Consider the following 17297-nt stretch of genomic DNA (forward strand, 5'->3'; position numbering starts at 1 on the left):
AGACAGAGACACACAGAGAATGAAAGTGGAGAGAGAGAAAGGGGAGACAAAAGAGGGATGGATGAGAGGGGCATTCCAGGGCCAGAAATAAATGGCCAGAAATAGGTGGGATGAGTATTTTCTTCCATCCCTTTCCACGAATAGGGTCTTCCGTTCATAGAGGGACTCCCGGAAACAAGTAGTAAAAAAAGAGTAAAACCCATACTAAAGAGACGGTTGAATGGGGTATTGTTGGGATACATGTTGACTAACTGCAAGAGTGTTTGAAGGATTGTTATGGCTAAATATGACTGGTGTGATAATGAGAATGCATGGCTAATGTTTCGTGTGATAACTCTTCATTTATCAAAGACGAACTGAAGTGATGTGAACATAAGCGCTCACAGACGGTGATTAAAAATAACAGTTTTATTTTGATATACAACAAAGATGGACAGATATCTGACATTCAGCTTCTTCATGAAGACACCACTGGCATTGTCACCGTGAGAATCTGTGGAGAGAGAAAGGAGAGGCGGAGAGAGCGAGAGAGGAGAACAAAGAGTGTCAATATCAGACACCGTGTGTCAGTGAATAGTTGTACTGTGTTTTAGAATGTGTGTGTGTGTGTGTGTACCTGTGTGTTGGTGTTGTACTGTGCTACGCTGCTCTCCTGGTCAATGAAGAAGGGAATGAAACAGTCCAGATGAAAGAGGGAGGGCCGGGCATTCAGGACAAGCCTGTCCTCCCCAAGGTCCAGAACGAGGGAGAGAGAGGAGGCCTGGAAAGAGAAGGGAGGGAGTGAAGGAGAGAGGACAAGGGAAACGTTGCTGGCTTACATATTAATGTCATAATAAGCACCCAAAGTTGACCAGTAAAAAAAATAACTATGGGTCCTATTAAAATCACTGCCACGTATGTTGATTGGATAATTCTTTTAAAAAGGTGTGTTCGTGCAGGGCTGGAACAAAACCCAGCACATCCGGTGGGTCCCCAGGACCAGCTAAGAAGAACACTGGCATAGAGTATAGGGAGGGAGTGAGGAAGCGGTTTAACACGTTGAGAATATGAAATTAAGATGAAGGGTTTACAATAGTATATAGATTATAGATCTACGGGTGAGGAAACCGTTTGAGTATAAGTGGTGAAGGAATGGGTTTAGGACCTAGTCTATAGGGCAGGGGGTGTCGAAACTGTATAAATTATCATGATAAAATATGGCTTGCGAGGGGGTATAATCCAGCCCCCGGGTTAAATAAAAAACAAACTCAATATACTTTAAAATGACTAAATAATGGACCTACATTCATACAGTTTCTCGACTGTGTCCAGCTCGCTAATAAATCACTAAATAGTCAGAGAGCATTGAAAACTCCCAAAAAACAATGGATAGAAGACTATTCGTTGCAAGTTTTGACTGAAGAAATAACCGATTTTTAGTGCGGCCCTCCGAATGCAGCCCCTGGGGCCAAATGACTGACACCCCTGCTATAGGGGAAGAAGTTAAACACAGAGTATAGGGAGAGAGAGATGTGTTTAGGACTGGGCTTGTCTCTCACCACTCCAGGCAGCTGTATCTCTGCTATCAGAAACTCTGGATCACCTACAGGGGGCTCCACCAGCAGACAGAACTCTGGCCTGGAGATGGATGGAAAGAAGAGACGAGAGGGAGAGAGAGGTGGGTTAGCGCAAGAGAGTGAGAAAATTCATATGGTCCAGTTTGGTATGTGACAATCAAATCCACAGCGGACAACTCAGACAGACCTACCGTTTGGCTGGTTCTGGCGCTGTGCGAGTATCCCTGTGTGTGGGGGGAAAAGAAAGAAAGAAAGAAAGAAAGAAAGAAAGAGAGAAAGAGAGAGAGAGAGAGAGAGAGAGAGAGAGAGGAGATTGAACTCCTCCACATACAGACTGTAGTTAACTTTGCACCATCCTCTAGTGGTGAATTAATGATAACAGATGTGAGTTGTGTGGTGTGTGAGAGTACAAAAAAAGAAAGAGAAAGAAAGAAAGAAAGAGCAAGCAAAAACATACTTGGGTTCTATTTCCTGAATCACAGGTTTGCTCTTAGTGCGGATATTTTGTTCGTTCACAGAGCCCAGAAACTTCCTGTTCTTCAGAACCTTCCAGTCTGGGAGGGAAAGAGAGAAAAACACAGGATGTAAGGTGAAACAGATGGATATTACCTCATCTGGAGTAGAACACACAGACCATGGGTCTGATTAATGCTCACTCACTCACACACACAAAACAAAAAAACAAATCCATATTGAATCTTACACGCACACTGAAGATACAGGCATACATACCTCGGCTGAGCTCCAGGTTGTATTTGTTCTCCAGCCCCTCCAATGACACAGCGATCAGAAACTGCTGGAATAGAGGATCCTTCTACAAACACACAGACAGAAGTTACACACACACCCCTGCAAACAAACACACACACACACACACACACACACACACACACACACACACCTGGCATTTCTGGAAGAACGCTTCACTGATGACCACGTCGTAGGCTGTGCAGCCTTGGGAGTCTGTGGGCACAGGACAGAACCAAGTCACTATTTCTCGAGTCACAAGCAAGTCTTGAGATCCGAGTCTCAAGTCGAGTCCCAAGTAGAACATGTAATCTCTCGAGTCAAGCCCAAGTCATGCATTCTATGAGTTAGTCAAGTCACAAGTCAGTCAAGCAAATAAATGATCTATACATGCAATGACTGAAAATCTTTGATTAGCCTATGTAATTGTAAAATAGGGACCTTGGAGCGTTGGTAGGGGAATGAAATCAGCAGAAGACAGGTTGACGTGCTCAGAGTGTATATTATTTACAGGTCTTGGTGATCCAATGGTAAAAACGCCATATCATACAAAATATACAACTCGATTGACCAAATATACACGGTCAAAAAAGATTGCTTCTGTATCAGGGTGTGACCTGTCCTATCTGAACGGACACAGGTAGAGGGCAAGACTGCACAGCCTCCCCTTGAGAAACCAAATCGAATCTGTCTGACAGGAGCTCAAACAGGTACAGTGCCTTCAGAAATGATTCACACCCCTTGCCTTTTTCTACATTTTGTTGTGTTACAAGGTGGGATTAAAATGGATTTAACTGTAATTTTTGTCAACGATGTACACACACAAAAATAGATATATATCTATCTTGATTACATAAGTAGTCAACCCCCAAGTCAATACATGTTACAATCAATCACCTTTGGCAGCGATTACAGCTTTGAGTCTTTCTGTCGCTAAGAGCTTTGCACACCTGGATTATACAATATTTGCAATACAATATTATTATTTTTTAAATTCTTCAAGCTTTGTTAAATTGGTTGTTGATCATTGCTAGACAGTCATTTTCAAGTCTTGCTATAGATTTTCAAGACGATTTAATTCAAAACGTTAATTAGGCCAAAAACAACCCAATTCCTTGCCGATGACAAGCATACCCATAACATGATGCAGCCACCACCATGCTTGAAAATATGAAGAGTGGTACTCATTGATGTGTTTTGTTGGATTTGCCCCAACATAACACTTTGCATTCAGGATATAAAGTACATTTCTTTGCTACATTTTTTTCCAGTTTCACATTAGTGCATTATTGCAAACAGGATGCATGTTTTGGAATATTTTTATTCTGTACAGGCTTCCTTCTGTTCACTGTCATTTAGATTGTTATTGTGGAATAACTATGATGTTGTTGATCCATCCTCAGTTTTCCCCCATCACCGCCAATAAACTCTAACTGTTTAAAAAAAAGTTACCATTGGGAACCTTACATATAATTCTGTGTGTGGTACAGAGATGAGGCAGTCATTCAAAAAATCATGTTAAACACTATTGCACGCAGTGTGAGTCCATGTAACTTATTATGTGACTTGTTAAGGACATTTTTACTACTGAACTTATTTAGGAATGCCTTAACAAAGGTGTTGAATACTTATTGACTCAATATATTTCAGCTTTCCATTTTTAATTAATTTGTAAGAACATAATTCTACTTTGACATTATATGGCATTGTGTGTAGGCCCCAGTCAAAGGTTGTTTGCACTATGAAGCAAGTCCCCATCAAGGATTTGCCTGTATTTGGCTCCATTCATTGTTCCCTCTATCCTTACCAGTCTCCCAGTCCCTGCCGCTGAAAAGCATCCCATAGAATGATGCTGCCACCACCATGCTTCACGGTAGGGATGGTGTTAGACGGGTGATGAGCTGTGCATTCAAGACAAAATGTTCAATTTGTCTCATCCGACCACAATCTTATGCCTTACGCTCTGAGTCTTTCATGTGCCTTTTTGCAAACTCCAGGCGTGCTGTCACGTGCCTTTTTCTCTGGAGTGGCTTCTGTCTGGTCACTTTCCCAAAAATGCCAAATTGGTGAAGTGCTGTAGAGACTGCTGCCCTTTTGGCAGGTTCTCCCATCTCAGCCAAGGAACTCTGTAGCTCTGTAGGAGTGGTCATTGGGTTCTTGTTCACCTCCCTGACCAAGATCCTTCTTGCCCGGTTGCTCAGTTTGGTCATACGGCCAGCTATAGGTAGTTCCATATTTTTTCAATTTCCCACTGTTTTTCAATTTCCCACTGGAATGGTATAAAACTATAAATAGTTTTATACCATTCCCCAGATATATGCCTCATCACAAATCTCTCTCAGTGCTCTCCAGACAGTTCCTTGAACTTCATAGTATAGTTTCTGTTCTGACATGCACTGTCAACTGTGGGACCTTATATAGACTTTAGTATTTTTATAAATCATGTCCAAACAATTGAATTGGCCACAAGCGGACTCCAATCAAGTTGTAGTGATATCAAGGACGATCAAAGGAAATGGTTTGCACCGGAGCTCAATTTGGAGTATAATAGCAAAAGGGTGTGAATATTAATGTAAATTAGATATTTTCACATTTCCTTTTCAATAAATTAGCAACAAAGAAAAACATGCTTTCACTTTGTCATTATGGGGTATTATGTGTAGATGGGTGAGATACATCTATTTAATCCATTTTGAATTCAGGATGTATCACAAGAAAATGTGGAATAAGTCAAGGGGTTTGAATATGTATAACAAACGGGTACTTTTTCCACCACCGAACATTTCAACAAGAGAACAAGCGCTCTCCACTGGTGGGAGTTTGGAGAGCGCAAATGGAGAGACACGCCTAGGCCATTTTGACATACCAAAAGACCAGTAGGACCTATGATAGTAGGCCTAATTGTTGCTTGATGCTTGGAAGTAACGTGATGATATGTTGTGTGGTCCTCCCACTACGACTCAGGAAAACATGCAGTTTATTATGCTACACATTAAATAGGTTATAATAAATATAGAGAGGTCTTACTCTGGTGACATGATGATTGATGCTTGGCTGCCATTTGACAAAAAAATGTCTCACTCTTATCCATAATAATCTCATCATGTAGGTTGACTACTCATGGAAGGACCAGAATGGGCATAACGGTGTATATAACGCAACAGTTTTTGTGACAAAACCATCAGTAGAGTTGAAAACGCGATGGAAACCGATTTAACTTGGATTTTTTATTAGGTACATGATAATTTACATGCAAAAGTTCTTACGTGCACCATGAAATCACGCACAGCCTTTGATCCGCAATAACTCAGTTCAGAGCCTGAAACTAACTTTTTGGTCCACCGGCCACAGATTTTTTACTAGCCAAAATATTTGACATAAAAAAAAGTACATGTTTTGTAACGTTTCTAAAACAATAAATGTGTTACTAGTTAAAAGTGGTATATTGCTCAATTTATTAACATTTTTGTGACCCGATGAGGCAAACAATTTCAGCTGCCCTTTTAAGGGCAGAAGGTTACCGTGGCAATGAGGGGCAATCGAGTCATCAGTGAAAGTATGCCTGTGAGATTCTGACTAGTAACAGTTTAAGTAAATTCATAACTTGGAAAACAACCTAAGTAATGTACACTGCTCAAAAAAATAAAGGGAACACTAAAATAACACATCCTAGAGCTGAATTAAGGAAATATTCTTATTAAATACTTTTTTCTTTACATAGTTGAATGTGCTGACAACAAAATCACACAAAAATGATCAATGGAAATCAAATTTATCAACCCATGGAGGTCTGGATTTGGAGTCACACTCAAAATTAAAGTGGAAAACTACAGGCTGATCCAACTTTGATGTAATGTCCTTAAAACAAGTCAAAAGGCTCAGTAGTGTGTGTGGCCTCCACGTGCCTGTATGACCTCCCTACAACGCCTGGGCATGCTCCTGATGAGGTGGCGGATGGTCTCCTGAGGGATCTCCTCCCAGACCTGGAATAAAGCATCCGCCAACTCCTGGACAGTCTGTGGTGGATGGAGCGAGATATGATGTCCCAGATGTGCTCAATTGGATTCAGGTCTGGGGAACGGGCGGGCCAGTCCATAGCATCAATGCCTTCCTCTTGCAGGAACTGCTGACACACTCCAGCCACATGAGGTCTAGCATTGTCTTGCATTAGGAGGAACCCAGGGCCAACCGCACCAGCATATGGTCTCACAAGGGGTCTGAGGATCTCATCTCGGTACCTAATGGCAGTCAGGCTACCTCTGGCGAGCACATGGAGGGCTGTGCGGCCCCCCAAAGAAATGCCACCCCACACCATGACTGACCCACCGCCAAACCGGTCATGCTGGAGGATGTTGCAGGCAGCAGAACGTTCTCCACGGCGTCTCCAGACTCTGTCACGTCTGTCACATATGCTCAGTGTGAACCTGCCTTCATCTGTGAAGAACACAGGGCGCCAGTGGCGAATTTGCCAATCTTGGTGTTCTTTGGCAAATGGCAAACGTCCTGTGGACGTTGGGCCCTCATACCACCCTCATGGAGTCTGTTTCTGACCGGTTGAGCAGACACATGCACATTTGTGGCCTGCTGGAGGTCATTTTGCAGGGCTCTGGCAGTGCTCCTCCTGCTCCTCCTTAAACAAAGGCGGAGGTAGCGCTCCTGCTGCTGGGTTGTTGCCCTCCTAAGACCTCCTCCACGTCTCCTGATGTACTGGCCTGTCTCCTGGTAGCGCCTCCATGCTCTGGACACTACGCTGACAGACACAGCAAACCTTCTTGCCACAGCTCGCATTGATGTGCCATCCTGGATGAGCTGCACTACCTGAGCCACTTGTGTGGGTTGTAGACTCCGTCTCATGCTACCACTAAAGTGAAAGCACCGCCAGCATTCAAAAGTGATCAAAACATCAGCCAGGAAGCATAGGAACTGAGAAGTGGTCTGTTGTCACCACCTGCAGAACCACTCCTTTATTGGGGGTGTCTTGCTAATTGCCTATAATTTCCACCTGTTGTCTATTCCATTTGCACAACAGCATGTGAAATTTATTGTCAATCAGTGTTGCTTCCTAAGTGGACAGTTTGATTTCAAAGAAGTGTGATTGACTTGGAGTTACATTGTGTTGTTTAAGTGTTCCCTTTATTTTTTGGAGCAGTGTATTATTGGACAAAGTCTCACTTTAGTAGACTTTCAAGTAAATTAGGCCAACTTTTATGCCTGTGCACAGCGCTTCTAAAAATGTATCTTCAGCACCTCAATCACGGTGCACACAGCTCCCCTGCCAGGTAGTGTGTTGCTGCAGTGGGATATATTGTAGGATTCTTAGTTCTTGTGTGATTATCTACCAACTATGAAACAAAATGACAGAAAAACTTTGAAAACAGCTACCGCAGCATTTATTTTGCTATACTGTACAAAGTGTAGCCGACTGAACACCCCCGATTTAGGGTAAAGGTTTGGGGGGGGGGGGTGAAAAAACGAATGGTTTACAAGAACTGCTCCGGTACAAGTACACACTTCAGGGATAAGTGAAGCGGGTTGAAGAAGAGTATCAAACAAGGAGAGGAATATTGGGATACATGGCTGCGTTCCAATTCTCTACTGTTCGCCAGAAGTGTGCACTCCTTCGCTCCCTCTCTTGCTTTGAAAAGTAAGCATGGCTGGAGATGGTTTCCACCATATTCCTCACACCAGTCCATTCTTAAATCCAAGAGATTTACAGAAATATCTGCACCCCCCGCACCCCTACTTCCACCACCGTCTCTGGCTACAGTTATGCTATCCCTTTTGCAATCCCTTTAGCTTTGCTAGCTAGCAGGCTAGCTACAGAGGTTAGCTGGCTAGCTCCATTAGCTAATGCTATCAAAATTGTTGTGTTATTAGCGATTTTTGCCTATTCCATCGTTTGCAGAATGCATACTGGCATTTGAACATAGCACGGGAAAAGTGAATCCAGACACAATGTGGACCAGGTAGACAAATGTACTGTAAATGTAGGTGTAGATGCACTCCATGATCAGAATAGAAAAACTGCATTAACTGTCAAGTCAAGACATCCTCAGAAAGTAGCCATTCACTCACTGTTGTCCACCTCTGTGTGGGCCTCTCCGATGCTCATGGGCACTCTGTATCCTGTGGGGTCTTCTGATTCTAGGAGCTCCACTAGTGCCTCCCTGGAGAGGGGGGGCGGGGGCGGGACGGCAGCAGACTGGCAGATGTTGACAAATACCTTCCGTTTATCAGGCAGGGTGAAAGTCTTCACACACAGACCTACGGATTCAACAAACACACAGCTGTTGTTTATGCGTGTGTGTGTGTATGTGTGTACAGTGCCTTGCGAAAGTATTCGGCCCACTTGAACTTTGCGACCTTTTGCCACATTTCAGGCTTCAAACATAAAGATATAAAACTGTATTTTTTTGTGAAGAATCAACAACAAGTGGGACACAATCATGAAGTGGAACGACATTTATTGGATATTTCAAACTTTTTTAATAAATCAAAAACTGAAAAATTGGGTGTGCAAAATTATTCAGCCCCTTTACTTTCAGTGCAGCAAACTCTCTCCAGAAGTTCAGTGAGGATCTCTGAATGATCCAATGTTGACCTAAATGACTAATGATGATAAATACAATCCACCTGTGTGTAATCAAGTCTCCGTATAAATGCACCTGCACTGTGATAGTCTCAGAGGTCCGTCAAAAGCGCAGAGAGCATCATGAAGAACAAGGAACACACCAGGCAGGTCCGAGATACTGTTGTGAAGAAGTTTAAAGCCGGATTTGGATACAAAAATATTTCCCAAGCTTTAAACATCCCAAGGAGCACTGTGATAGGGATAATATTAAAATGGAAGGAGTATCAGACCACTGCAAATCTACCAAGACCTGGCCGTCCCTCTAAACTTTCAGCTCATACAAGGAGAAGACTGATCAGAGATGCAGCCAAGAGGCCCATGATCACTCTGGATGAACTGCAGAGATCTACAGCTGAGGTGGGAGACTCTGTCCATAGGACAACAATCAGTCGTATATTGCACAAATCTGGCCTTTATGGAAGAGTGGCAAGAAGAAAGCCATTTCTTAAAGATATCCATAAAAAGTGTTGTTTAAAGTTTGCCACAAGCCACCTGGGAGACACACCAAACATGTGGAAGAAGGTGCTCGGTCAGATGAAACCAAAATTGAACTTTTTGGCAACAATGCAAAACGTTATGTTTGGCGTAAAAGCAACACAGCTGAACACACCATCCCCACTGTCAAACATGGTGGTGGCAGCATCATGGTTTGGGCCTGCTTTTATTCAGCAGGGACAGGGAAGATGGTTAAAATTGATGGGAAGATGGATGGAGCCAAATACAGGACCATTCTGGAAGAAAACCTGATGGAGTCTGCAAAAGACCTGAGACTGGGACGGAGATTTGTCTTCCAACAAGACAATGATCCAAAACATAAAGCAAAATCTACAATGGAATGGTTCAAAAATAAACATATCCAGGTGTTAGAATGGCCAAGTCAAAGTCCAGACCAAAATCTAATCGAGAATCTGTGGAAATAACTGAAAACTGTTTTATATCTTTATGTTTGAAGCCTGAAATGTGGCAAAAGGTCGCAAAGTTCAAGGGGGCCGAATACTTTCGCAAGGCACTGTATGTGTGTGCGTGCCAAAGGGAGACTGACCAGGCTGTGGCCGGATGACTCTAGAATCACGAGGATTTTCACTTTGCATTTTTCCCATTGTCTAAAAGAGAGAGAGAGAGTAAGATGAGCGAGAGAGAAAAAGAGAGAAGGAAATTGATTCAATGCCAGGCACATTCTCAGCTCTTAGCTTTGCGTTGCAGAGGCAGTTGCAGTCAGGTGCATACTTTGGATTTGCATCAAATTCGTGCAGATTGCTTGGCAGAAATGGTATCAGAAGAGGAATATTAATATTTTCTTGCACACATATCCAGATGCACCATTTTTTGCGCAATGACACTGTAGGTTTGATCAGGGCTTAAGGTTGAGGATGGATAGATGCATGCAGGGATAGATGTTCACACAGTTGACTTTTGAACTGAAAATTGGATTGGGACCAGGATTATGTGCCAGGGATATGTGTATGATGCTAAAACTACAAAATTATGTTTTTCTCATTTCAAGAGCTACAGCTTAATTACAAAATCTTCATCCTTACTACGCTCATGGTTGAAGAACAATTAAAATGGCCACAAATGCATTTAACCTAGGCCCTCATATCCAGCTTCATTGAGAGCCAAAGCCAAAGTTATAATCTTGATAGAAGCTGTCAAAACAACATCATAAATAGCAATATATACAGTGCCATCAGAAAGTATTCACATCCCTTGACTTTTTCCAAATTTTTTATTAATCAAAAGCTAAAATGTCTTGAGTCAATAAGTATTCAATCCCTTTGTTATGGCAAGCCTAAATAAGTGCAATAATAGTGTTTAACATGACTACCTCATCTCTGTACCCCACACACAATTATCTGTAAGGTCCCTCAGTTGAGCAGTGCATTTCAAACAGAGATTCAATCCAAAGCCTAGCAAAGAAGAGCACCTATTGGGAGATGGGTAAAAACAAGAAAAAAAGAGAATACATTGAATATTCCTTTGAGCATCGTGAAGTTATTAATTACACTTTGGATGGTGTATCACTACACTCAGTCACTACAAAGATACAGGCATCCTTTCTAACTCAGTTGCCGGAGAGGAAGGAAACCACTCAGGGATTTCACCATGAGGTCAATGGTGACTTTAAAACAGTTACACAATTGAATGGCTGTGATAGGAGACAACTGGGGATGGATCTACAACGTTGTAGTTACTCCACAATACTAACCTAAATGACAATGAAAAGAAGAAAGCCTGTACAGAATAAAAATGTGTTATGGGTATGCTTGTCATTGGCAAGGAAGATTGGGGTTTTTTTTACGATAAAAAGAAACGGAAAAGAGCTAAGCACAGGCTAAATCCTAGAGGAAAACCTTCAGTCTGCTTTGCAACAGGATTCACCTTTCAGCAGGACAATTTTTTATTTTTTTATTTTATTAAAATAACCAAAACCACAAGGACAAATATACACTGGAGTTGCTTACCAAGATGACATTGGATGTTCCCGAGTGGCCTGGTTAGTTAAATTTATGGAAAGACGTAAATGGCTGTCTAGCAATGATCAACAACCAACTTCACAGAGCTTGAAGAATTTTTTCAGACTAATGTGCAAATATTGTACAATCAGGGTGTGCGTCGCTCTTAAAAGACTTACCCAGAAAGACTCAATGCTGTAATCGCTGCTGAAGGTGATTCAAACGTGTATTGACACAGAGGGTTGAATATTTACAGTTGAACTCAGACGTTTACATACACCTTAGCCAAATACATTTAAACTACATTTTTCACAATTTCTGACATTTAATTATAGTAAAAATTCCCTGTCTTAGGTCAGTTAGGATCACCACTTTATTTAAAAAATATGAAATGTCAGAATAATAGTTGAGAGAATTATTTATTTCAGCTTTTATTTATTTAATCACATTCCCAGTGGGTTAGAAGTTTACACACACTCAATTAGTATTTGGTAGCATTGACTTTAAATTGTTCAACTTGGGTCAAACATTTTGTGAAGCCTTCCACAAGCTTTCCACAATAAGTTGGGTGAATTTTGGCCAATTCCTCCTGAAAGAGCTGGAGTAACTGAGTCAGGTTTGTAGACTTCTTTGCTCGCACACGCTTTTTCATTTCTAACCAACAAATATTCTATAGGATTGAGGTCAGGACTTTGTTGTCATTAAGCCATTTTGGCACAATTTTGGAAGTATGCTTGTGGTCATTGTCCATTTGGAAGACCCATTTGTGACCTTGCTGAACGGCCTTTCAGGTTATGTCGATATAGGACTCATTTTACTGTGGATATAGATACTTTTGAACCGGTTTCCTCCAGCATTTTCACAAGGTCCTTTGCTGTTGTTCTGGGATTGATTTGCACTTTTCGCACCAAAGTACGTTCATCTCTAGGAGACAGAACGGGTCTCCTTCCTGAGCGGTATGACGGCTGCGTGGTCTCATGGCGTTTATACTTGTGTACTATTGTTTGTACAGACAAACGTGGTACCTTCAGGCGTTTGGAAATTGCTCCCAAGGATGAACCAGACTTGTGGAGGTCTACAATTTGTTTTCTGAGGTCTTGGCTGATTTCTTTTGATTTTCCCATGATGTCAAGCAAAGAGGCACTGAGTTTGAAGGTAGGCCTTGAAATACATCCACAGGTACACCTCCAATTGACTCAAATTATGTCAATTTGCCTATCAGAAGCTTCTAAAGCCATGATATAATTTCCTGGAATTTTCCAAGCTGTTTAAAGGCACAGTCAACTTAGTGTATGTAAACTTCTGACCCACTGGAATTGAAAGTGAAATAATCTGTCTGTTAACAATTGTTGGAAAAAGTACTTGTGTCATGCACAATGTAGATGTCCTAACTGACTTGCCAAAACTATAGTTTGTTACTTTAACAAGAAATTTGTGGAGTGGTTGAAAAACGAGTTTTAATGACGCCAACATACGTGCACATAAACTTCCGACTTCAACTATATATAATATATATATATATATATGTTTTAAATACAGTGGGGCAAAAAAAGTATTTAGCCAGCCACCAATTGTGCAATTTCTCCCACTTAAAAATGAGAGAGGCCTGTAAATGTTCATCATAGGTACACTTCAACTATGACAGACAAAATGATTTGAAAAAATCCAGAAAATCACATTGTAGAATTTTTTATGAATTTATTTGCAAATTATGGTGGAAAATAAGTATTTGGTCAATAACAAAAGTTTATCTCAATACTTTGTTATATACCCTTTGTTAGCAATGACAGAGGTCAAACGTTGTCTGTAGGTCTTCACAAGGTTTCCACACACTGTTGCTGGTATTTTGGCCCATTCCTCCATGCAGATCTCCTCTAGAGCAGTGATGTTTTGGGGCTGTTGCTGGGCAACACGGACTTTCAACTCCCTCCAAAGATTTTCTATGGGGTTGAGATCTGGAGACTGGCTAGGCCACTCCAGGACCTTGAAATGCTTCTTACGATGCCACTCCTTCGTTGCCCGTGCGGTGTGTTTGGGATCATTGTCATGCTGAAAGACCCAGCCACGTTTCATCTTCAATGCCCTTGCTGATGGAAGGAGGTTTTCACTCAAAATCTCACGATACATGGCCCCATTCATTCTTTCCTTTACATGGATCAGTCGTCCTGGTCCCTTTGCAGAAAAACAGGCCCAAAGCATGATGTTTCCACCCCCATGCTTCACAGTAGGTATGGTGTTCTTTGGATGCAACTCAGCATTCTTTGTCCTCCAAACACAAGTTGAGTTTTTATCAAAAAGTTATATTTTGGCTTCATCTGACCATATGACATTCTCCCAATCTTCTTCTGGATCATCCAAATGCTCTCTAGCAAACTTCAGACGGGCCTGGACATGTACTGGCTTAAGCAGGGGGACACGTCTGGCACTGCAGGTTTTGAGTCCCTGGCGGCGTAGTGTGTTACTGATGGTAGGCTTTGTTACTTTGGTCCCTGCTCTCTGCAGGTCATTCACTAGATCCCCCCATGTGGTTCTGGGATTTTTGCTCACCGTTCTTGTGATCATTTTGACCCCACGGGGTGAGATCTTGCATGGAGCCCCAGATCGAAGGAGATTATCAGTGGTCTTGTATGTCTTCCATTTCCTAATAATTGCTCCCAATGTTTCTTCAAACCAAGCTGCTTACCTATTGCAGATTCAGACTTCCCAGCCTGGTGCAGGTCTACAATTTTGTTTCTGGTGTCCTTTGACAGCTCTTTGGTCTTGGCCCTAGTGGAGTTTGGAGTGTGACTGTTTAAGATTGTGGACAGGTGTGTTTTTCACTGATAACAAGTTCAAACAGGTGCCATTAATACAGGTAACGAGTGGAGGACATAGGAGCCTCTTAAAGAATAAGTTACAGGTCTGTGAGAGCCAGAAATCTTGCTTGTTTGTAGGTGACCAAATACTTATTTTCCACCATAATTTGCAAATAAATTCATTAAAAATCCTACAATGTGATTTTCTGGATTTTTCTCTCTCATAGTCTATGATGAAAATTACAGTCCTCTCATCTTTTTAAGTGGGAGAACTTGCACAATTGGTGGCTGACTAAATACTTTTTTTGCCCCACTGTAAATGTTTGACATTTGCTTCCACTTTGACAGAGTATTTTGTGTAGATCGTTGACAAAAAAAATTACAATTAAACATTTTTAGTCCTATTTTGTAACAACAAAATGTGGAAAAAGTCAAGGGGTGAGAATACTTTCTGAAGGCACTGTAGGCCAGAGTCAAATGGGCATACCCAATGTGTATGCCCACTTGGCAGCAATTGGATGTCAATGGTGTTCATCTTTAATAAAGTGCACACTTCAAATTTATTTTAACACAATCATCCAAACCTGTATTAAAAGCTGTTGGTAGAGCTCCTCTTGCTGCTGCAGTTCCATTTCCGAGCTCAGGAGAGACGAATCTGCCTCCATCTTCTGTTCTACAAAAGAAAGAGCAAGAGATTAATCTGGAAGAATCTTCACCAGATCCCAAAGGCTACATCTTAGGTCCAAACACTGATGCTAGAAGATATGGCATTATATGTACTCTCTGCTATCGCATTGTAAGCAGTACTGGAACGCCAAGTCTGGGACCAAAAGGCTCCTGAACAGCCCCCCCCCCCCAAAAAAAAGTTAATTAAACGGCTACCCGGACGTTCTGCTCGTCACCCCCTACCTACATGTACATTGTACTTCAATTAATCACCTTACCAAAACTACAAGCACTTATTACCTCAATCCCCAACTACCTCGTACCCCATTACACTGACCCAGAACCGGTACTCCTTGTATATAACCTGTATATAGCGTTCACTGGAACTAAGGGACCTAGCCCGAACCATGAAAAACAGCCCCAGACCATTATTCCTCCTCCACCAAACTTTACAGTTCGCACTATGCATTGGGGCAGGTAGCGTTCTCCTGGCACCTGCCAAACCCAGAGTCGTCCGTCGGACTGGCAGATGGTGAAGCGTGATTCATCAATCCAGGTAACGCGATTCCACTGCTCCAGAGTCCAATGGCGGCGAGCTTTACAACACTCCAGCCAACACTTGTCATTGTCGAATGGTGATCTTAGGCTTGTGTTCGGATGTGATACAGCCTGTAATCGAACCAGGGACTGTAGTGACGCCTCTTGCACTGAGATGCAGTGCCTTAGACCGCTGTGCCACTCGGGTTACCGACGTAATTACAAATGTTTTGTCATACCTATGGTATACGGTCTGATATACCACAGCTTTCAGCCAATCAGCACTCAGAGCTCGAACCACTCCGTTTATAATTAAGCAATAAGGTCACATTGGCAATAAACCACAAACACCTGAGGTGCGTTATTGCTGTTATAAACTGGTTACAAATGTAATTACTGTAGAGAAGAAAAAATACATGTTTTGTCATACCCAGTATGATATACCACAGCTTTTAGCCAATCAGCATTCAGGGCTCGAACCACCCAGTTTATGATTCAGAATGCATTGTTTTGAATTATAAATGACCCAATCGAAACCGGGTGGGCGGTTTGTCACCTTAGACTCCTAAGCTCAAAAAGTTTTTGTCATGAGTTCATTTGAATTGGAAGAGTCTGAAGCTTTACCATACATGAATTAGACCAATTCAGCCACTTATGGAAACACAACATCACTATCACGTCTATAAGTTCTCATTATAAACTGGGTGGTTCGAGCCCTGAATGCTGATTGGCTGACAGCCGTGGTATACCACAGGTATTATAAAACTGCTCTAATTACGTTGGTAACCAGTTTATAACAGCAATAAGGAACCTCTGGGGTTTGTGGTACATTGCAAATATACCTGGGCTAAGAGCTGTGTCCAGGCACTCCGCGTTGCGTTGTGGTTATGAACATTCCTTGGCAGTGGTATATTGGCCATATACCACACCCACTCGGGCCTTGTTGCTCAAATATTTGTGTGCGTGCACAGTCTTTTCAGAAATTGCGCGAGCAGATTACTGTAACATTTACGCAACCGTTATAAATGAGGACCACAGGAGAGCGTTGCTAGGGACAAGTTAGCAATGTACGCTAGCTAGCTAGCCCAGCTAGCATTAGCTAGCTATGTAATAGCTGTCGAACAACAAGTATTTAAACGTCAGCATATACACATGTGGGTGAACACTAAGAAATGCATTCGGGTTATTTCGCTTTCAATTAGGATAACACGTACCTTATTTCACGTCCTGCTTGATTTCACCAGCTAGCTACAACTTCTTCTTCGGTGGGGTTTATTGGCGGTTGGCATCCAACGTTATGGTGCATTACCGCCACCTACTGTACTGGAGTGTGGGCCAGAGACAGGGACAAACTAAATCCTACCCGTCAGCCCCGTTGCTCTTAAAAAAATATAAAATATTGTTGAATATATCTAATGACGTTCTCCTCAATATTGGCTAAACTAATTTCCTGTATCCCCTTCTCCCTCATACTAGATTTCAGACTCTCTCTCTTTCCCTCTGATACTGCCCACACTGTAGCAATACATGCTCCACGGTCTCTCTTTCCTGGCAATAATTACACTTTCCTGTTGGATGCTTTCCTATCACATTTAAGGGCATATTCAACTGGCCGTGCCCCACCATTAATCTTCTGTCCCTCTATATAGATCCTGCAACTACTACCCACCCATTCACATAACATTGTTTTAGGGCTGGACACAAATTAAGCCTAGTATTCCCCATTAAAATGCTTTTTAGTCTAGGACTAGGCTTAATCTATGTCTGGGAAGCTGGCCCTTAATGTTTTGTAAATTCCATATACAGTTGAAGTCAGAAGTTTACATACACCTTAGCCAAACTCAGTTTTTCACAATTCCTGACTTTTAATCTTAGTAAAAATTCTTCCCTGTTTTGGGTCACTTAGGATCAC

General features: G+C 42.0%; 1 protein-coding gene across 2 annotated transcripts; it reads right to left on the minus strand.

Moving 5' to 3' along the window:
* Nucleotides 1-393: 393 nt before the first annotated feature.
* Nucleotides 394-16901, minus strand: pih1d1 (PIH1 domain containing 1). 2 transcript variants are annotated; one of them, XM_021624446.2, is made up of 11 exons: nt 16600-16901; nt 14767-14850; nt 9977-10037; nt 8379-8567; nt 2458-2519; nt 2289-2370; nt 2014-2110; nt 1748-1780; nt 1539-1617; nt 617-760; nt 394-493 (listed from the first exon to the last, which is right to left on the minus strand). In XM_021624446.2, the coding sequence occupies exons 2-11, from the start codon at nt 14845-14847 to the stop codon at nt 458-460; spliced, it is 864 nt and encodes a 287-aa protein (XP_021480121.1). In that variant the 5' UTR covers nt 14848-14850; nt 16600-16901; the 3' UTR covers nt 394-457. The 2 variants fall into 2 exon arrangements, with proteins under 2 accessions (XP_021480121.1, XP_021480120.1); XM_021624445.2 differs by having other exon boundaries at nt 14767-14855; nt 16600-16864.
* Nucleotides 16902-17297: the final 396 nt, after the last annotated feature.

This window comes from Oncorhynchus mykiss, chromosome 12 (genome assembly GCF_013265735.2).
Source record: "Oncorhynchus mykiss isolate Arlee chromosome 12, USDA_OmykA_1.1, whole genome shotgun sequence".
In the NCBI taxonomy this organism is placed as follows: domain Eukaryota; kingdom Metazoa; phylum Chordata; class Actinopteri; order Salmoniformes; family Salmonidae; genus Oncorhynchus; species Oncorhynchus mykiss.

Coding starts and splice junctions, on each gene's coding strand:
- pih1d1 (XM_021624446.2), bottom strand. CDS start 14,847: ATGGAGGCAGATTCGTCTCTCCTGAGCTCGGAAATGGAACTGCAGCAG. Junction 2,111..2,288: donor CAACCTGGAGCTCAGCCGAG/GTATGTATGCCT, acceptor TTTCCCTCCCAG/ACTGGAAGGTTCTGAAGAAC. Junction 1,781..2,013: donor ATTCAGGAAATAGAACCCAA/GTATGTTTTTGC, acceptor CCCCACACACAG/GGATACTCGCACAGCGCCAG.